At 43.7% G+C, this 22,198-nt stretch overlaps 2 protein-coding genes across 2 annotated transcripts in view; one reads left to right on the forward strand and one right to left on the reverse strand.

Annotated features, from left to right (window-relative positions):
• Positions 1-22,198, reverse strand: part of LOC308609441 (melanoma-associated antigen B16-like) — a gene marked incomplete at its 3' end in the record, with an annotated part of 609,526 nt that overhangs the window by 63,005 nt on the left and 524,323 nt on the right. Inside the window, exons 10-11 of the mRNA XM_081223109.1 lie at positions 21,893-22,024; positions 6,994-7,055 (exon numbers count right to left, since the gene is read on the reverse strand). The remainder of the gene's footprint in view (positions 1-6,993; positions 7,056-21,892; positions 22,025-22,198) is intronic.
• LOC308609442 (ferritin heavy chain-like) lies at positions 306-857 on the forward strand (the record flags this gene model as incomplete). The annotated part of the gene is made up of 1 exon (XM_081223110.1): positions 306-857. One exon carries the CDS (start codon positions 306-308, stop codon positions 855-857), a length of 552 nt encoding a protein of 183 aa, XP_081079236.1.

The following is a 22,198-nucleotide window of genomic DNA, read 5'->3' on the forward strand; positions in this document are numbered from 1 at the left end:
AAATATTTTTGCAAAGTTAAAAACTTAATAGATACCAGGTGCGCAGGTCAAAGTCACCCTGCCTCACGCAGGCTGTGAGGGAACGTGGGAGCAGCGTGCGTGCCCCGCCCACCCCACGCGACCACTTCCGGTAACAGAACCGCAAGCCCACCGCCTACCTCCCGTAATGGACCCCATTTCCGGTCTGTCCCAGAGCGGCCGCCCTCTTCGACCACACGGGAGAGCTCTGAGGCAGCGACCGCAGGCCCCGCGGCTTCGCCTTCACCTTGGCCTTCACGCCCGCCACGATGCCCGAGCCGTCCACCATGAAGCAAGCGCGGCCCTCGCAGGTGCGCCAGAACTACCACCCCGACTGCGAGGCCGCCGTCAACAGCCACGTCACCCTGGAGTTCCACGCCTCCATGTTCTGCCTGGACGTGGCCTTTTACCTCCGCCACGATGGCGACGTGGCCGTCAGGTACTTAACCTGGTTCTTCGTGTACCACTCCAGCGAGCACAGCTCGCGGGTCTGGAACCTGATATGCCTGCAGAACAACCGCAGGGGCCGCCTCGATTTTCACGACATCGGGAACCCAGTCAGTGACAACTGGAAGAGCAGCCTCAAGGCCATGAAGTGCGCCTTGTTCCTGGAGAAGTGCGTGTACCAGAACCTGCTCCACCTGTACCAGCTGGCCACCGACAAGAGCGACCACCACCTGCGCCACTTCCTGGCAACTCACTACCTCAGACAGCAGGTGGCGTTCATCAGAGAGCTGGAGGGTCATGTCACCACCCTGAGCATGATGGAGGCCCCGGATGTTGACCTGGCAGGGTCCCTCTTTGACAAGCTCACCCTGGACGACAGCGACAAGAACTGAGCCTGGACTGGACTTCCCCAGAGCCACGGGGTGACCAGAGCCCTGGTCACCGTGCCTGCCATGCAGACGGCAATACTGCCTTTGCAGAAGTTCGCTTAAGTTTTTGGTTTTTTTTTTTTTTTTTTTTTGCAACAAGTGCAGGACTCTGTTTTCCTGGACTTTACGTTATCACTTAAGTTTTTTTCTTCCACTTTTTCTGTTTCTTCCAATAAAGTTATTTGGTTCCTAAAGAAATAAAGGTCTCTCCTTGGTTCCTGTGTGCAAATCGCTCACTTTGTAAAACAGGTATCCAGGAGGCTCTCCACCCACCCATGCCCCACCCACATGCAGCTCAGGATCTCCACAGAGGGAGGGAGAAGGCATTCCATGGGGCCCTGGAAAGTGCAAAATCCATCTTCCCCTTATAAACAATGTGGGTATATGGGGGGTGGTGAGGTGAGGCCCTGCTGAATGCGGGTCCCTGCGAATAGCAGGAGTATAAAAACACGGTATAAAAATCACAGTAGCGTTGCTTCTGGAGGAATGGGATGGGACAGGGATTAAAATAAAGGGTCTTTTAACTTTACCTGAAAACTCTGAGTTCACTAAAATATGTAAATGTTAGTGTTTGTTGATTCTGGGAAGCAAGATGGAGACCCCAGAAGCCAGCTTGGCAGGGTCCCTCTTTCACAAGCTCACCCTGAGCAACAGTGATAATGGTAACTGAGCCTCAGGCTGGCCTGCACACAAACATAGGGGTGACTCCCTAGTCACCATGATGGACATGCAGACTGCCCTTACAACATGTGCAAATGTAGGTGTTTTTACTGTACTCTTTCTTCCATTAAGGTAACATGGTACCCCAAACCCCAAATTACCTCAATAGAAGGACTGAAAAATATAAGGTCCAGGCTGAAGGTCAATTTGTGATATTGAATATCAAGTAGAACATAGCTCTCTGAAGGTGAAGCCAAGTTATTCTGACTCTGGCTGCTTTGAAGAATGTAGAGGATGAGGACAGTTGAAGCTGAAAGACCAGTTAAGAGATCACTGTAGCAGCCCAGAGAGACAATGGGGTCTTGAACTGCGGTGCTGGTACAGGAAATGAAGAGATGCGGACAAATTTCAGATGAACTGGATGAGTCTACAGGATCTGCTTTATGGACCAGAGGTGAGGAATGGGAAATGACGAAAATAATCTAGGCTCAAGTTTGGATTTGAACACCCTGGCTGATGGTCGTGCTATTTATTAATCTGGGGGTGTCTGCAGGGGGACTCGAGGGGCTGGGAAGGCGTGTCATGTAAAATCTGAGATGCCTATTAGATACCCAAGAGGAACTGTCATGCAGGTAGCCAGAAAAACGAATCTGGACCTCAGGGGGATGTCAGGTTTGGAAAAATACATGTGGGACATATTAGCCTATACAATATACATAGATGGGTTGAGGTCATGGAGTAGATAAGCTCACCAGAAAGGAAGTAGAGAGATTATGGCACAGGCGGCCCCAAACCCAGAGCAGCCAACACTCAGAGGATGGGATGAGACACTGGAACACCTAGAGAGCTGCTGGTCCCACTCAGACCACTGCCTCATTCCAGACCGTGGCCACCTGTGTCTGCTCAGAGTTTCTCTCAAAATCAGCCTGTTCTTACTCTCAGTGTGGTCTCTGCTTTCTCCCTTCTCGATGTGGAGAGGCGTGAGCCTATTACCTTGTCTTCTTGACTATAGGCAGAAAGACAATTATTTCCCAGTAAAAGGATTTCCCAAGGAAACGACAGACCTGCTTTCCTATGTTTGGTTTGGTTTTGTCTTTTCTGTTCCCCTTTGGAAACTCTTCCCCTCTCTCAGTCCACCCTCTATTTGAGCTGATGAAATCTGTTCCCATGTAAACCCTAAGGTTGTCTAGGTCCGAGAAAAAATACTCAAAACATATTGTTTCTTCTGTGTCGTGTATAGTTTACAAAGGTCAGAGTTAGAAATTTTCAGACTTCGTATCCTATATTCAAAGACACATGAGTAGCTTGAGTCATTTTAGAGTTACTAGATTGCTTTTAACATTTACTGAAATATGAACAAGTTTAGCTAAGGAGTCATTTTTTTCTACATTTCCCTATAACTGTGCTTCAATACTTTCTTAAAAAGGAGGATTATGGTCCTTTGAGTTTAGTTTCCAGAAAATGGTGTTGAATGGTATTTCTCCCTTTACTCTTTTTAGTCAAATTTGTTTTTTTTCACTCTTTCTCTGTCTGCTTTAAAGTCCCTGCTCTCTCTCTGATACAGTCTATCTCTCTCTCTATCTCTATGTGTGTGTATATGTATGTGTATATATATATACACACATACATATATATATACTGTTCTCCTCTAGATATCAGGAAGCACTGGCTGAGCAGCTGTTTGTGAGTGTTTACAACTATAAATTGACTGAAGATCCTTCTTACTCTCCTGTTTTGGAGAAGCAGTTCGCTGTCTTGGATCCTTCACCACAGGTTGACTGGATTCAAATCCCAGTTGAGCCACTTCCTAAATTGGGGGAACTTGGGCATGTTATTTCACTTCTCTGCACCTCAGTTTCCTCATATGTAAAACAGGGATAATAAAAGTGTCAATCCCACTGGAGAAAATATTTGCAAATGATGCGACTGACAAGGGCTTAATATTCAAAATATACAAACAGCTCATACAAGTCAATAACAACAACAACAAAAAAACCAACCCTATCAAAAAATGGGCAGAAGACATTTCTCCAAAGAAGACATACAGATGGCCAAGAAGCACAGGAAAAGATGGTCAACATCACTAATTCTTAGAGAAATGCAAATCAAAAGTACAATGAGGTATCACCTCCCACCAGTTAGAATGGGCATCATCAGAAAATCTACAAACAACAAATGCTGGAGAGAGTTTGGAGAAAAGGGAACCCTCCTGCACCGTTGGTGGGAATGTAAATTGATGCAGCCCCTGTGGAGAACAGTCTGTAGGTTTCTTAAAAATCGAAAAATAGAGCTACAGCATGATCCAGCAACCCCACTCCTGGGCATATATCTGTAGAAAACTATAATTCGTAAAGATACATGCACCCCAGTGTTCATAGCGGCACTATTTACAACAGCCAAGACATGGAAGCAACCTAAGTGGCCATCGACAGATGAGTGGATAAAGAAGATGTGGTATATGTATACAATGGAATATGACTCAGACATAAAAAAGAATGAAAGAATGCCATTTGCAGCAACACGGATGGACCTAGCGATTATCATACTAAGTGAAGTTAAGTCAGACAGAGAAAGACAAATGTCATATGATATCACTTATATGTGGAACCTAAAATATGATACAAATGAACTTATTTACAAAACAAAAACAGACTCACAGACATAGAAAACAAACTTATGGTTACCAAAGGTGAAGGGGGGAGGCGGTATAAATTAGGAGTTTGGGATTCGCAGATACAAGCTACTCTACACAAAACAGATAAACAACAATGACCTCCTGTACAGCACAGGGAACTATATTCCATATCTTGTAATAAGCAATAAGAAAAAAGAATATGAAAAAGAATACGTATGTATAACTGAATCACTCTGCTGTACACCAGAAACATATTGTCAATCAACTAAATTTTTTAAAAACCATCAAACCCATTGGGTTGCTGAGATTAAATGAGTTAATGTTTTCTAAATACTTACAACAGTGCCTGGCACATATAGGACATATATTATTTGTAAGCCACCATTTATCATCCTTACCATCATTATCATTCACTTAGTGCTAAGTTCATTTGTGGTGTTTATGACTTGTTGATGAAAGGATTTCACCTTTATACTTTGCCACTAGGGGTCTCTCTTGCCTTTCGACCAACTGTGTCACTCTGCATATCAAGAAGGAGAAATCCTTCCCAGCTGCTTGGCTGCCAGTTGCTGCCAGGCTTCAGGAGGGTAGATGGCTGTTTCCAGTGCGCCAAGCTCAGGCCCAAGCCTGGAGGTGAGTTTTGCCGTGACAGCCCTCTGCGGTAATTCCCCATTTGTCTCAACCAGCCTCCCCTTTAACTCGGCCCCTAGAACAACTGTTCTGCTTATTCTTCCCCGACCCAGGTGGCCTGAGCCTCCCTCCTCTTTCCATCCTGAACTACAGTCCACTCCTCAGAGGTGGCAAAGACTGAAAGGATGAAAAGCTAATCCTGATCCCACCCATCTTCTGGAGGTTTGGACCTGAAGAGGAGAGGAATGGGTGGCTTGGAAGGGGAGAATGGCCAACAGGGCTACTGATAACATAATAACGAAAATTTAGGTCACCACGCACTGGATTGAGCACAGAGGTTCTCAAGCTTTGCCGCACCTTAGAGCCACCTGGGAGTCTGTAGAGCTCTCGATGCCCAGGCCACCTCCAGGACCAATTACATCAGTCTCAGGGGCAGGACCAAGACATCCCAGGTATTGAAAGCCAGTGCAAGCACCTTGCTACTCAAAATGTGGTCCCTGGACCCGCAGGTCACTGTCATCTGACACTTTGTTAGAAATGCAAAATCCCAAGCTCTACCTCAGACCTACTGAATCAGAACCTGCATTTTAACAGGACCCCAGGTGATGAATAATAGGCACATTGAATTTTGCGTAGCATTCTTCAGCATCCTCTTTGTTAAACGTGGTGGCTGCACCTTGGAATCGCCTGGGACGCTGGAAAATAACACTGATGCCTCGATTTAACCAACTCACTCAGCCATACCCTCATGTGAGTACCGGACCAAGCACAATAAAAACATACCAAGCACAATAAAAACCGGAACAACAATGATTGAACCAACAATTATCGATCACACACACATATTTACATACGAGCTTTTGCGCAATGCGCTGTTTTGTCACAAACTGGTGTTTTTAGAGTACGGGTTGGCAAACTACAGTCTGCAAGCCAAATCTGGTCCCCAAGGGTTTTGATAAACAAAGTTTTACTGGAACACTGCCGCACCCAATCAATTACCTATTGTCTGTGGCTGCATACGCACTAGCACTACAACTGCAGAGTCAGTCATTGCAACAAAGACCCTGGGGCCGGCAAAGCCTAAAACGTTTCAGGAAATCTTTGCCAAGCCATGTTTTACAGTAATTTGCCACAAGCCCCGAAGTCATCTCAAGCCATCAAATATTTTAAACTTTTCACCTGTCTTTATGCAGCTCTTTGTCTTTTCCCGTTTCCTTCCATTTTCTTGTCACTTTCAGTGAATATTCTAGAATGGCTTGGATGTTTATAAGATTTTATACACATCCCTAACCCTCACACGCCCCAGAATTGTAGTTGTCACCTTCCAGACGGACATCTTTGCGTATTTCACAAAGTCAACCTGTCAACTTTCTTTGTGTCTACAGCTTCCTGGGCTCCACGTGTGGCTTTGTTAATTAAGGGCCAGCAGTCATCTCTCTTCTGGGAGCATCAGAGTGGGACTAGCCATTTTGATTCTCCATAATCACATAGTCATCACACAAGCTGTTTAAAGTGTACTCATTTTTAAGTTACTGCAATCTATTCCAATCATTTTTCTTACTGTGAGTCATTTAAGTTTCATTAATATGCAAAGCGACTGCCTTGCCTGAGGAGGAATAGACTCCTTCCCTTTAATCTGTATTTTAACGTTTATTTTTTGGTAACATTACTTTTGGTTTACAACATGTTATATCTGATATTCACTAGGCCACATGCAACAAGGAGATCTATTCTCTTTTTTTTCTGTGCGCTAATTCCCTGGGCACGATTTTCTTTCTCCCCAAAGTTTAATTTTTCTATAAAGTTGATGGAGAAGTAAAAGTTCCACCTTAAAATATTTTTTAGAACCGTAATCCAAGAAATAAACCTAAAATAAAACATTCTAGGAGGGAGCATTCATGCAGCTTTGGAAATTTTTAGCCAAATGGCCCAATTAAAAGAGCCAAGAATTTTTAGCCAAATGCTTTCAACAAATTATCCTGGATTCTTTGAAGTTTTCTGCGCTATGCTTGGCACTAGGAATATAATATGACTCGGGCACAGTTCCTGCTCACAAGCGTGGTGGAAAAGATGGACACACAGAGAGATAGCACCAATCTATCTGAGGAAGAGCTAAAAGAGGAGGCTTACAAGGTGCCCTGTGAGTGCAGGAGAGGAAAGGGGTCTAAATCTTACCTGGGTCCTAGGCAACATCCGCTGTGGAGGTGACACTGAGTCTTCAAAGAGGCACTGGAGTTCTACAAGTGGAGAATAGTGGAAAGGGTATTTTAGCTATGTTCATTTACTGCAGAGGAGCCAACAGAGTGGGAAAGGTTACAAATTCAGGAGTGGACTGGGATACACTTAGTGAAAGAAGACCCAGAGGAGACAGGGGAGAGGCGGTGGATTTAGGCGACACAGGAGGAGGGACAGATTTTTCCCCTTTAAGGAACTCTACCAAAACTCCTCTCTCAAAAGGAATCACTGGCTTACTAATTCACGTTACCATTAGTCTCTTTTCAGCACTTGCTCTGCTTGATCATTCCGTAGTTCTTAACAGTGCCCTTCTTTTCTTACCTTCCTTGTCCTTTTGTGGTTTACCTAAGGTTTATCTAGAGAGAACTATGTAAAGCTAACCATCCTCCTGCATTCTGCTGTTGGCCTCTTCAACCCTTGTTCAATATATATTTCCCCTCCAATTCAGCCACATCCACGGGCCAGTCATATTCTCTCTCTCTCTCTCTCTCTCTGCCCCCACTCCCAGGCGCTTCCCTTGACTATGACATTTGCACAGCCATCTGTGAAACATCTCCTTCTGGATGTCGCCAGAAGACTCAGATTCCACAAGTCCCCAGATGAAGTCACTGCCCCTTCACTAAACTCCCCCTAGATTTGACACACCTTCTGGGAGTCTCACAAGTAAAACATTTCAGAGTTGACCCTAGACGTCTGGTCTTACTCAGTCTGAACATCTCTTTCCTCTCCATTAGCTCTTCTCTTACCTGACACCCCACCCTCTTTTTCAGGCTCTAATCTTCTACGATCTAACAATTGCCATAATCTCTGTATTTGTCAGGGTTCTTGGTGGCAAATCACAAAATGGGATGCTGGCTAATCAAAACAGAAAAGGCATTTTTAGAAGGATGTCTGGAATATTACTCTGCCATTAAAAAGAATGAAATAATGCCATTTGCAGCATCATGGATGCAACTAGAGAATGTCATACTAAGTGAAGTAAGTCAGGAAGAGAAAGACAAATACCATATGATATCACTTATATGTGGAATCTAAAGTAGGACACAAATGAACCTATCTATGAAACAGAAAGAGAATCACGGATGTAGGAAACAGACTGGTGGTTGCCAAGGGAGAGGGGGTGGGGAAGGGATAGAGTGGGAGGCTGGGGTTAGCAGATGTAAGCTTTTATATATAGGATGGATAAACAACAAGGTCCTACTGCATAGCACAGAGACCTATATTCAATATCCTATAATAAGCCATAATGGAAAAGAATGTAAAAAAAAAACATATATATATATATATATATGTATAGCTGATTCACTTGGCTGTACAGCAGAAATTAACACAGCACTGTAAATCAACTACACTTCAATTAAAATATATATATATATATATATATATATATATATAATAAAAAGGAAACATGGGGCTTGCTAACCAGAGGGGAGGTCAATACTTGTCCCTTTCTTGTTTGGCCTCTGCCTGTGGCAGTTCAGTACACTACGTGCTCTGTGCTGCCATGGTTATTATAAGAGGAGACCAAAGGCTGGCCTCTGGAAGAGGAGAAAGTGGACTAGCAGCGGAAGGAGAAAAGTGGGCACCGAGGCCAGGAGATGAAGACCGGAGAGAACCAGAAGCAGCGGGGTTTGGACAGAAGGTGGGTGAGCAGTCATCATTGCAGCCTCGGGGAAAAGGAAGGGACAGAGACCGACCTTTTCTGACTCCTACAACTGACTTGTTCTTAGTAATAACAATGACGGCGGTGATGGGAGGATTTGAGGGCATTCATTTTATATATCCAGGGCCTGTGCTTTTAGCTTCTCTCCGTTGCTCTTCACCAGAGACTGCATTTTCTTTCTTTTGGTTTGGCTGTCTGGGCTTGTAGTTCCGCCCAGAGGGACTGCTTCTGATCACCTGTCACCTATTCCAGGGGGACCCAGGATAAACTCCATGGTAACGGCTGAATGCGACGATAGGGAGGATCACGGCTATCTTCTTTGTCAAGTCACGGGAACCCTTGGGGGTTGACTAACCAGGCAGAGTTACTCTGGAGCAACTACGGAAAACAAAGAGTGTGTCTCCACTCTCTGGGTCCACACCCCGGGTTTTGGAACACAAGCCCATTCAAGAAGGAACTCCACAATTCTGGCATATTCAGGGCAAAATCATTTTTAAGCTGTTCCACTGACTTTGTGAACCACTGCCACCCTCCTTGGAAGCCAACCAACAGCAGTATAAGCTGAGCACTTGACAGCATAGGTTTTGGCATCACGCACACCTAAGGTAGACTGTGTCTCAGCTACTAAGTTCTGTTGCGTGGTATATTCCTCCACGCATACATGTCAATACCTCATTGAGCATCCTGTGAAGAATCCACACTCACAGGAGCATCTGAGGGCAATGCAGACTTTCTTAAGATTCCACAGTGGAGATCAAGAAGGAATTTATAACATGCTACCCAAAGTAATCAACTTTAATATCTCTGACATTTATCTTCTCCCAAATCCCTTCTTAGCCTTCTTTGATACAATGATTTTCTCTCTGTCCTTCCTCCATACAGTGCCCAGCGTCATTGGCTCCATTCTTGTCATCCTCACCCCTACTTATTTTCTCTTCCATCTTGCTACGCAGCGTCCCCCCCCAGATCTCTGGCTCGGAAATATAAAAAGCTCTCCAGTTAACAGGACCTTTTGAGAAGGCAACCGGGATTACATGGTATTGGTTGCAAGAAGCAGAGGGAATGATTTCTTATGTCTCACGTTTGTGTAAAGGACCTTTCCTTAACTGGTATTTCTTTCTGTGTTTCCACTTCATTCCTGGAGAAAGAAACACATGGGAGCAACACAGCTAGCTCCTCTCTGCTCCCTTGTCCATTCCTCTTCAGGGATGAAAGAATAACTTTTCTAATCAGAGACAGTAGGAAAAGGAACACAGTAGGTCTGTGTGGCAGCCCTGGAGGGGTGCCACTCGGATCCCCCTTCCAGAAAGAACTTGACAGTGAGTTGCAACAAGTGAAGTTAGTTGACAGCCTCCAGAGTTTGAAAGCCACGTTCTTCTTCTTGGGCAGCCCCAACCAATGACTGAACATAGCAGGAGTGCCGAGGCCTGGCATTTCAGCCCAAAGTGGTACCCCTTTAATAGACAGTGCTTGCTGTGGAGCTCCCCAATGGGTTGGCAGACGTTTTGTCAAATGTGCATTGAGATCTCAGGCTCTCCTGCCCAATTGTGCTTTCTCCTTCTTCTATCTTTCAAAACTTTATGTCTCAATAAAATTTTTGCACTCCTGTGTCTCAGAGTCTGCCTCTCAGAAGACCCAACTAACACAGTGGGGCTCTTTAGTTTTACCCCTTCTGTCCGTCTGTCTGTCTGTCTGTCTGTCTCTCTCTGTCCCCCGCCACCCCAAAGATTCAACCTCTCTCACAAACTCCCTGTGATAAGTTCCCCAGGAATGATTTCCCCCTGCAAGTGGGAGGCTGCGTTCTCAGACATGCTGTCAGGAAGGGAGGTTCTGGGGGACTCATTATGGCCATATGTTCCATTTCATTGTACAATTCAATCTTAGAGTGACAAAGCTGATATTTTTCTCTCTTATCTATTTGATTCTTGTGTCTTATGTCTCAACTGGTTTTTGGCTCAAGAGGGAAACCGAGCTGATTTCTTTATTCCCTTGACTCACTCCAGCATCAATAGAAAAAAAAATTCTTACCTGTAATTTGCAATACTTGTCCTTAACACAACATTGTAAATCAACTGTACTTCAATTAAAAAATAATAATAATAGAAAAAATGTCAGTGGGCAATTGTGGGCCACATTTGAGGTGTTGGTTTAGTTAATCCAAGTAACTAGTAGTTTATCTACTAAACAATTATTTGAGACCTACTATGTGTTCCAAACTGTTGAGAGGGGAGGGGGGAATAAAATGCTGTGCAGCCCTCACAAAAGTACACTCTCGTTGGAAATAAGCATATAGAAAGAGTAATGGCTATTCGTTCAATCGACCAAGGGAAACTAGGTTGGGAGAAGGGGGTCAAACACCTTTCCCTAAAACTAGTTTCAGTCCAACAAGGAAAGGCAATCCAAATCTCTTCTTTACCTTGACAATGAGCTATTGATCTTTCCCACTGAAAAAGGATGGAAAACCACCTCCATATACAGAAATGTCATCTATAAGTCAGAAGTACAGTATTGAAATCAAGGGTAACATAAAAGGCCATAAACAAAACGAAAAGACAACTCACAGATAGGGAGAAAAGATTTGAAAATGAAGTAACCGACATGGGATTAATCTCCAAAATTTATAAACAGCCCATGCAGCTCAATGTCAAAAAAAACAAACAACCTAATAGAAAAATGGGCAGAAGACCTAGACATTTCTTCAAAGAAACATACAGATGGCCAAAAAGCACATGAAAAGATGCTCAACATCACTAATTATTAGAGAAATGCAAATCAAAACTACAAAGAGGTATCACCTCACACCAGTCAGAATGGCCATCATCAAAAAGTGTACAGACAATAAATGCTCGAGAGGGTATGGAGAAAAGAGGACCCTCCTACACTGTTGGTGGGAATGTAAATTGGTACAACCATTATGGAGAACAGTATGGAGGTTCCTTAAGAAACGAAATAGAGAACTACCATAGGATCCAGCAATCCCACGCTGGGCATACATCCAGAGAAAACCATAATTGGAAAAGATATATGCATCCCGATGTTGACTGTAGCATTATTTACAATAGCCAAGACATGGAAGAAAGCTAAATGTCCATCGACAGAGGAATGCATAAAGAAGATGTGGTACACGTGTACGATGGAATATTACTCAGCCATAAAATAGAATGAAATAATGCCATTTGCAGCAACATGGATGGACCTAGAGGCTGTCATACTGAGAGAAGTCAGTCAGACAGAGAAAGACAAATATCGTATGATACCGCTTATATGTGGAACCTAAAAAAAATGGTACAAATAACTTATTTACAAAAGAGAAACAGAGTCACAGATGTAGAAAACAAACCTATGGTTACCAGCAGGGAGGGATAAATTGAGAGACTGGCATTGACCTATACACACTACTGTATATAGAACAGATAACTACTAAGGGTCTACTGTATAGCACAGGGAACTCTATTCAATACTGTGTAATGACCTATACAGGAAAAGAATCTTTAAAAAGAAAAGGATGTATGTGCAACTGATTCACTTTGCTGTACACCTGAAACTAACACAACATTGTAAATCAAATCAAATCAAATCAAATCAAATCAAGGAACACGTGCCATGGGAAAAAAACAAAAAATCCCACACACATTTCTCTTATAGTTCTGTAGCTCCGAAGTCTAACACAGGTCTCACTGGGCTAAAATTAAGGTGGGTTCGGGACTTAATTCCTTCCGGAAGCGCCAGGGTAAAATCTGTTTCTTTGCCTTTTCCAGCTTCTAGAGGCTTCCAACATTCCTTGGCTTGTATCCGTCTTCCTCAGTCTTCAAAGTCAGCAATGCCCATCTCTATCACTATTCTTCCACAGTTACATCTTCCTCTGACTATTAACTGGGAAAAGCTCTCCTCTTTTACGAACCCATGTGCATAGATTTTGCCCACCCACGTAATCCATGACAATCTCCCCATTTCAAAGCTCTTAATTTCATCACACAGACAAATTCCCTTTTGTCATGTAAAGTAATATACTCACAAATTCCAGGGATTAGGGTGTAAATATCTTTGGGGGCACATTATTCTGCCTACCACATGCTACTTTTTTTTCCTGTTTTAATTGAAATATAGTTGATACACAATATTACCTAAGTTGCAGGTGTACAATGTAGTGATTCACAGGTTTTAAAGGTTATGCTCCATTTATAGTTGTTATAGACTATTGGCTATATTCCATGTGTTTTACAATATATCCCTGTAGCTTATTTTATATATAATAGGTTGTGCCTCTTTTTTTTTTTTTTTTTTTTTTTTTGCGGTACACGGGCCTCTCACTGCTGTGGCCTCTCCCGTTGCGGAGCACAGGCAACAGACGCGCAGGCTCAGCGGCCATGGCTCACGGGCCCAGCCGCTCCGCGGCATGTGGGATCTTCCCGGACCGGGGCACGAACCCGTGTCCCCCGCATCGGCAGGCGGACTCTCAACCACTGCGCCACCAGGGAAGCCCTGGCTGTATTTCTTTATAGAATATGTACAGTCTGTTTCTTTTATGAAGTAACGTGCGGTGGAGATGGTAGACAGGCCCTTGAAAAGATGCTCAACATCGCTAATCATCAGGAAAATGCAAATCAAAACCACAACGAGCTCTCACCTCACGCCTGTCAGAATGGCTGTCGTCAAAAAGCACGGAAATGACAAATGCTGGAGAGGGTGTGGACGAAAGGGAACCCCTTGTATACTGTTGGTGGGAATATAAACTGGTACAGCCAGTGGAAAACTGTATGGAGGTTTCTCAAAAAACTAAAAATAGAACTGTTATATGACCCAGCAATTCCACTCCTGGGCATACATCCGAAAAAAACCAAAAACACTGATTTGAAAAGATACATGCACCACAATGTTCATAGCAGCATTATTTACAATTGCCAAGATATGGAAGTGACCTAAGTGTACATTGACAGATGAATGGATAAAGAAGTGGTATATATACACAATGGAATATTACTCAGTCATAAAAAAGAACAAAATTTGGGCTTCCCTGGTGGCGCAGTAGTTGAGAGTCCGCCTGCCAATGCAGGGGACACAGGTTTGTGCCCCGGTCCGGGAAGATCCCACGTGCCGCGGAGCAGCTAGGCCCATAAGCCATGGCCACTGAGCCTGCGTGTCCGGAGCCTGTGCTCCACAGTGGGAGAGGCCACAACAGTGAGAGGCCTGTGTACCGTAAAAAAAAAAAAAAAAAAGAACAAAATTTTGCCATCTGCAGCACCATGGATGGACTCGGAGGGCATTATGCTAAGTGAAATAAGTCAGACAGAGAAAGACAAATACTGTGTCATCTCACTTATATGTGGAATCTAAAAAGTACAACAAACTAGTGAATATAACAAAAAACAAGCAGACTCATAGATATAGAGAACAAACTAGTAGTTATCAGTGGTGAGGGGAGGGAGGTGGAAGATAGGGTGGGGGAGTGGGAGGCACAAACTCTTGGGTGTAAGATGGGCTACAAGGATGTATTATACAACATGGGGAATATAGCCAATATTTTGTAATAGCTGTAAATGGAAAGTAACCTTTAAAATTGTATAAAAAATATAAAACAACAACAAAAATACAGTATCACCAAAATGGTTGCCCTAGCTACTTATCACTATTGAGCACCTGAAATGTGGCTAAGGCAACAGAATAACTGAATTTTAAATTTTACTTATTTATATTAATTTAAATGTATATTGTTATATGTGGCTAGGGGCTCCAGTATTAGACAGCACAGCTCTATAGTACATATAGGGAGACTAGAATTTTGTCTTATAAATGTACTGATTAATTTTAAGAAAAAAAAGTGAGCAAGTTAGAACTAACGTGTGTTTGTAAATAACTGAGTGAAATCCTTACAGATATCAAACTATATGTTTCATTAATTGAAACTGTCTTAAGGTTAAGTACTATAAATGTCTAGTTTTGGTACTCCTTTATTTTGAAAAGATAGCATTCATTACTTCTTATATTACTTTTCAATCATTTGTTGTATTAATCATGGGGATCTCTGTCAACTAAAATTATGTTTTAAAACTTAAATTATATTTCCTAATCTTCATGGTGTATAGAATTTTTGTTAGGAATCTAGAAAACATTGTTGATGATTACCAACTATATTAAGTGAAAGGGCTTCCCATTACCCAACATAACATAATATCAAATAATATCTCCTTCTTCTCTCTCTCTCTCTATATATATATGTTATAATCCTGATGATTTTTTTAAAAAACTATCTTCTACATGCTAAATGTCAATGTGTGTATTTATATACGGTAAATCCTAGCCATTTTTGCAAATGTTCTGATCCCACAGGCTTCTAAATAAAAATGTTATCAAAATAAACAGCAAAAGTGAGGAGACGGTAGGAAATTAGAAAATATATGTTTATTTCCCCTCTTGTTTTTTCTTCCTAGTTAGATGAGCCAGGTATTAGAGGAGAAAAAAAAATAGGCTAAACTTGAAAGGTTGGACTGAACTGGTATATACTAGATTGAGAGAACTGAGTTGCATAATATTGAAGCTTCCCAGAATATCACCGATTACTTAACTCTGGAATCTACATAGCAACTGCTATAGTGCCAATTACAAAAGTGCAAAGCACGAGATGCAATGCCTAGATAGTACTATAGTGGCTTCACTCAACCTTGAAATCCATTTTGCCTATTTTTGCAGGAGTACCCAGGAGGAGGGTAGGAAATTGTCAGTAAGAATACTGCATTACCTGTTCCCAGAGGAAAATTTTTTTTTTTTTTTTTTTTTTTTTTCTTTTTGCGGTATGCGGGCCTCTCACTGTTGTGGCCTCTCCCGTTGCGGAGCACAGGCTCCGGACGCGCAGGCCCAGCGGCCATGGCTCACGGGCCCAGCCGCTCCGCTGCATATGGGATCCTCCCAGACCGGGGCACGAACCCGTATCCCCTGCATCCGCAGGCGGACTCTCAACCACTGCGCCACCAGGGAGGCCCGAGGAAAATTTTTGTGATAAATAAAATCCAGCTTCTGAAGGTTTATATAAAAAAATGCATAGCTAAAATTGTCATCCTATAAACCAATTTATGATGCAATTTATAACAGGCTTGAAAAGAATGAGAAGGGAAAATGAAACAGGTTGCCCATCTAATTGGTACCATTCACTGGAGAGTATCTTAGGGCCCGAATAATCCTTCCCAAATCAGAAACAGAGTTCAAATTATACATTTTTTCCCAGTGTTATTGAAAAATAATTGGCACACCTCTCTCTATAAGTTTAAGGAATGATAGCTTGATCTACACATTGTGAAATGATTACCACAATAGGTGCAGCTAACATTCATTTTCTCACATAGATACAATAAAAAAAAAAAGAAGGGAAAAAAGGGAAAAAAAATTCCCCTTGTGTTGAGAACTCAAGATTTATTCTCAACAACTTTCCTATATATTGTATAGCAGTGGTAGCTATAGTCATCATATTGTACATTGCATCCCTAGTACTTATTTATCTTACAACTGGAAGTTTGTATCTTTTGATCATCTTTCTCCATTTCCCCTTCCCCCCACCATCCACCTCTAGTAACCACAAGTCTGGTCTTTTTTCTATGAGTTTGTTTGGTTTTTTTTTTAGATTCCACATATTAGTGAGATCATACAATATTTGTCTTTCTCTGTCTGACTTATTTCACTTAGCACAATACCTTAAAGGTCCATCCATGTTGTCACAAATGGTACAATTTTCTCAATTTTTTATGGCTGAATTATATATATCGATATCAATTTCTTGAAGGATTTATGCATCTATGGACACATCTATAGACACTTAGGTTTTTTGCACACCTTGGCTATTGTTTTGTTGGGTTTTTTTTCTCTTAATTCATTCAACATTTATTGGAAATGACTCTGTGCAAGGCTTGGTCCCTGCCCTCAAGGAACTCACAGTCTAGGGAAACAGACACATGACCATCACAGTGCCTTGTGTAAATGCTGCAGTAGGAGAGCAGACACAGGGTTAGAGAGGCAGAGGGAATGGCAGTCTCTGCTTAGCTACGTAGGCTGTCTTGTGGTGTAATGGAGTTCATCAGGCAGCCAAAGAGGCCCGATGCATAGTGCACCCGGAGGCATCAGGATCTGAACGAGCATAATGTGTTCAGGAAATGGTACCAATACAAAGTAGGTTCTGTCCTGGGGGTGATGGGAGGGAGGCTAGGGCAAGATGATGAAAGAATCTGCATGGCACACAAGGGGCTTTGGTGAGAGAAGCCATGGAGGTCTTTAAGGAGTGACCTCATTAAAGATGTGTTTTAGAGAGAAAATGCTGCCAGAAACAGGAAGAATTTTCAGGAAGAGACCAAAAGTTTAGGCAAAAGATTATGAGGGCAGGGAAGTGAGATGGAGGACAGAGGATGAATTCCAGATGAAGAAGAAGCGGGTCACCACAGGTTGGGGGAAGGGGGAGTCAGAACCAAGTTGAGCAACAGGAGAGAGGAGACGGAATCCATGCCAAACACCAGGCCGGGTGTTTTACAAACACTCCCCATCTTCACAAGAATCGTCCCCATTGTACAGATGACGCTTAGAGAAGTTAAGTGACTTTTCTGGTCACACAACTAGATTACAGAGTTAAGCTTCAAACCCAGGTCAACACCTTTAACTGTCATACAAATCTAGACAAAGATATATAGTGAGCTGTTTCGGAGAATGATCTGGAGCTTGGGGGGAAACTCACGACTACAGATAAGACATCTGGTAGTCCTCAAGGTAGATCAGCAGGTGGTTGAAGCCACAGGTGAGGCTAAAACTGTGCAGCAAGAAAAAAGCCAAGGATGAAACTGGAAGAACACTCACAGTTAGGAGAACAGGAGGAGCCAGTGGCAGAGGAGACAGCTGGAAAAGGAAACAGAGGTGGTGGTGAAGTAAAGACAGAATTCAGTGAAGAGTGCCAGACACTGCAAAGCATTAGTATGACTGGGAATGGATACCACATTTGCAATCACAAAGGCTTTTAGCCAAACTGGCTTCACCACTTTAGTGGTGGAAGCAGAGAGCAAGCAGCAAGGGCTAAGAGAAATGCAGGGATGGGGCTGAGGGCTTGACAACCTTGGTTGAAAAAAGAAATCAGGGACTTCCCTGGCAGTCCAGTGGTTAAGACTCCACACTCCCAATGCAGGAGGCACGGGTTTGATCCCTGGTCGGGGAATTAAGATCCCGCATGCCATGCGGCATGGCCAAAAAAGACAAATAAATAAGAAATCACCTTGAAGGTTGCATCTGAACCCATATATGGAGAGTGTCAGGCCACACGGTTATGCAAAATTCTCTAGCTGCACTGGGCAGTTCAGGCCCAGAAGCAAACAGAAATGGACAGTGGACCTGGGGTTGGAAGTGAAGGAAAAGGGGCAGTAGAGAGGGGAATAAGGGTACAAGAGACTTTGGACTCTTCTAGAGAGAAGCACTGCCCTTTCTGGGACACCAGTAAAGATGTTTAAAAATCTCAAAAAGATTTGGAGGACCCATTTGGAATTTTTAAACAAAAAAAACAAAGCCAAGGTTCATCTCTTCATTGTGTAAAAGGGATTTGATAAACAGATAACTAATGTTAACCAATTTAATTAAAAAAGAATAGACTGTTTTTAAGTACATCACGGTACCACGGGAACAGGATGCAAAATGATACACACTAATTACTAATTACTCCTCTTTACTCTTCAAGCTGATTCCCCAAAGACTTCTACTTAGCAAATACTTTAAGAGACTGCTCAGAAAAAGAATAAAGGAGCATTTAGGTCTATTGCATTATTCAGACTGGCTGCCATCCTGATTCGATAAAAGGGAGATTTTACTGGGATAGAACAGCACTTGCATGTTTTTGAAGCTCTAAGCTGGCTTCTCGCTCTTTTTACACTACAGCAGGAAGGACTTCAATACCCCTATTCTTCCAAGTCCAGAAGAGGTGAAGGGGCATGTCCCAGGCCACCCCAGTCTCTTGCCTCCAAGTTCAAGGCTCTCACCTCCACCCATCCTGACGCATGCTACTCTCAGGCGTTCCCCCACACCTCGTCTTGTCTCTGACCTTGAGACGGCACTGATGCGGCTACTACTTAGCAACACAGGTTGAAGCCTGCACCCCTGTGGCCAGCCTGGTTCTTGGACAAGGCAGCCCTTCCTATAAAATACTCCTAAGAAGCCCTCAACCACCAGGCCTGAGAGGGTCCCTGTGAGGGTGGGTCCCTGTGATCACCCTCCCAACCAAGGCTGCTCTCCCCTCCGGATCTCTAGCTCACTAGGATCACAAGGCTACATGGAACTGCTTTTCCTGCAATAAAACTACAGCAGCCAACATTTATTGAGCACCTACTTGTTGCCATGGACTCTGCTAAGAACTCTACATATGTTACCTTAACTTTGCAACAACCCAGCAAAAATAGGTACTCTTATCCCTGTTTTACAGATGAGGATAACAGATACCTGAGGCTCAGAAAGGCTATGTGACTTGCCCAAGGTCATTCAGCTAGTGGTTGAGGCAGTACTCATAAGTCTGTCAGACTCAAGAATACACTTTATTTTCACTGTACCACACCGCCCTGGCTCACCACTCTACCAATGCCTAGAGACCCACCCCAGAGTGGAAAAGGAAAAGTGAGGCAAGGCACGAGCCTTTTCATTTTCACTGCCTGGCTCCCAAGTGACTCTGGGGACGCGGATCCCATGGTGTTTCACTCGGCCGACGGCCTCACCAGCCCGGGGCCCTGGGAAGCTGACAGGAGTCAAAGGGCCCCCTGGCAGGCTTGTCCTGGCAGCTGCCCAGCTGACTTGAGCTAACACAGCAACAGGCACAGGAAAGGCTCGAGAGAGAGTGGAAAAGCACCAGACCCTGGGCTGCTGAGGGCAGAGAAGTGATCCCTGTCATGCTCAGACGGGATAACGCAGCTCTAAAGCCACTACTTTCACCAGGCTGGGAAAAGACCCGGGGTGGGGGCCGGGAGGGGTGGGTAAAAGCCCCAAGCACATCTACTTACTACTGTGTTTCAGTGAATCGTGACTGCTGGGCCAACCCAAAAGAGGGTCACGCGCCTCCAAGGTGAATCAGCAAGAGTGGAAGAAAACCAGTCCATGCCTTGGTTGGTCCCAGCAAGCCTGGCCCACCTTTGCCCCATCCACAGAAACCCTGCTGCCTGATGACACCTGAGCAGAGGCAAGAAAGCATGCTCTATCTCATAGCCCCACGGTAGCAGCAGAGCTCAGCCAGCCCTGGGAAAGAAAGAGCCAGCTGAGAATACTAATAGACTTGCTGGAGGCAAAAATTCAGTGAGGGCAAGCCCGAGGAAATAAAATTATTTAAAAGGGGCACAAAGTGAGACTAGAAAAAGGGAGCACCTTGGACTTTGAAAGATAGTGCTTCTTCCATCAGGCATTGGGAGGACGTACATCAGCGGTGGTGGGGTTATTCTAAAATATCTGAAAACCCAAAAATGTCTTAGTCTGTGGGAAAACTTTTTGTGTGTTATTTCTGTAGGTTTTCTGTCCTGTAATGTTTTGCTTAGGCCGATATTAAATTACATATGTGCAGGATGCCCGAAAGTGTTTCGAGGGAAACCAATCCTGGGATCTAATGTTTGCCACAGTTGTTAGATTGCTTAAAAACAAAGCATATCTCTCAGATTTCATTAGAAGGCAAGGGGCAGCTTGATAGGTGGCATATTGGCCGCCACTGGGTCAAATTAACCCTATGGGTATGTTAGCATGCTTAGAATTTTTTAAAAAATAAATTGTCAACATTTAAAAATCAGAAGTTCAATCTGGTATCTCTGGGCAAGCAGCACAAATTGGAAGAAGCTGCAGAGCCACTGCCCCCTTTAGGCAGGCCTGTGCTTTCTAGTACCTGGCCTGGCCGCTCATTTAAGCCACCTGACTGGCCCCTGTAGGCAAGAGAGTTTGCTACTGGTGGTTTAGCCCAGTGAAGGGATCCCAGGCTTGGTCGTCCTCAGGACTGCCACAGGAGGGCAGCACTGGTCTGCCCATGAGGCCTGAGTCAGCCTGAGCCTGTAACCAAGCTAAGCTTATTAGCACATCCTATCAGAACCAGAAACCTCATCCTCACTTCAGCAGCAGACCCTGCTTCCCCACGCTCCCCGTCGGATTTATGCCCTGAGAAGCAACAGCAGCTCATCTCAACATTTCCAGCAGGCCTCGGTGACTGAGGGGAAGCCACCGACTCGACTTGCCCCCTCCTTCTCTGGCTACCACTTTCCACGTCCCCCCCACTCCTCCCACTCCACAGCCGGCATCTCTACCTGTTCAGGAATTCTACCTTCACCCACCTGTTAACACCACTGGGCCTCAGATCCTGAGGTAAGAGGCAGGGCAAACAGCCTCCCCCTTTTAAGGCAGGTTCATTCTTCATCAAATACTCATTACTTGCCTTTGCTCACTCAGGTTAAAGGTAAGTTGACTACGTGAGGCAACAGGTCTGCTCTCTGCTCTCACCCCTTCCAACCTCACCGACAACATCTTTAGTGGCAGCATTTAGTATAAGCTCCTACTGCCCTTCAGGAAAGACATTTAGTATTATGCATTGAGGCCCTTAAAACCGTTCATCCCATTTCGTCCATAATGCCATTTACTGTTCCTACCATTTAGTCCAAAAATGCAGGAAAATCCTTATATAAGATACTCTTTGCAATATTTCTCCTAGTGAACAACCAGAAACAACCCAAATGTCCAGCAATAGGGAAACTGTTAAAAACAAACTATGCTATATTCCCACTTGCTGGGCAATTATACAGCTAATGAAAACAATTAGGATTATGAAGACCATGTGATAAGATAGGAAAGTGATTATGATATGAAACACTATGTAAAAAAAAGAATATAAAATTAAATGTACAGTAATAAATATCTAAAAAAACTAGTCCAAGAATTACTGAAAGATACCAAAATTTTAACATTTTATCTGTACTAGAGCCCTCAGAGTGTGGGTAACCTTTTTTAAACCCCTACCAAATTTAACGTACATATACTACTTTTATAGGGAAAAGTATGTGTACACGTGTGTATCACGTGTGTATGAAGTTGGAAATTTTGATAGCAATTGTTAAGCTCCCTGGTCTACTCTTAATGTAGACTTTGAAAGTATATAAGCCTCATGTTATCGTGATAAAAAGGCCCTTGGGAACCCGTGCCTCCAGGACTCACCGCCTCCAGGATCCAGTGCAGCCACGCTAGTAAAACAAAGCTTCCAGGGCCCCAAAGTCCTTAGTTAAAGGCCAATTTTATCCTATCCGGAGATGACTGCTTTGCATAATTCCTAGGAGAGCGCAGCACCACCTGGAAGATAGGATTAGATCAAAATGGTTCTCAGACGCCACTTTAATCAAGTTTTGCACTACACAGTAACGGGGTGGGGGTGAAAGACGGTGATTGTTTTCAAGCAAATTCACCTGCCCCAAGGTGAACAGCCTGGGCTCCCAAGAACAGAAAACTGCTTTCCTTCCCAGGGGA

Source organism: Mesoplodon bidens (genome assembly GCF_964165515.1).
Source record: "Mesoplodon bidens genome assembly, chromosome: X".
Taxonomy (NCBI): Eukaryota; Metazoa; Chordata; class Mammalia; order Artiodactyla; family Ziphiidae; genus Mesoplodon; species Mesoplodon bidens.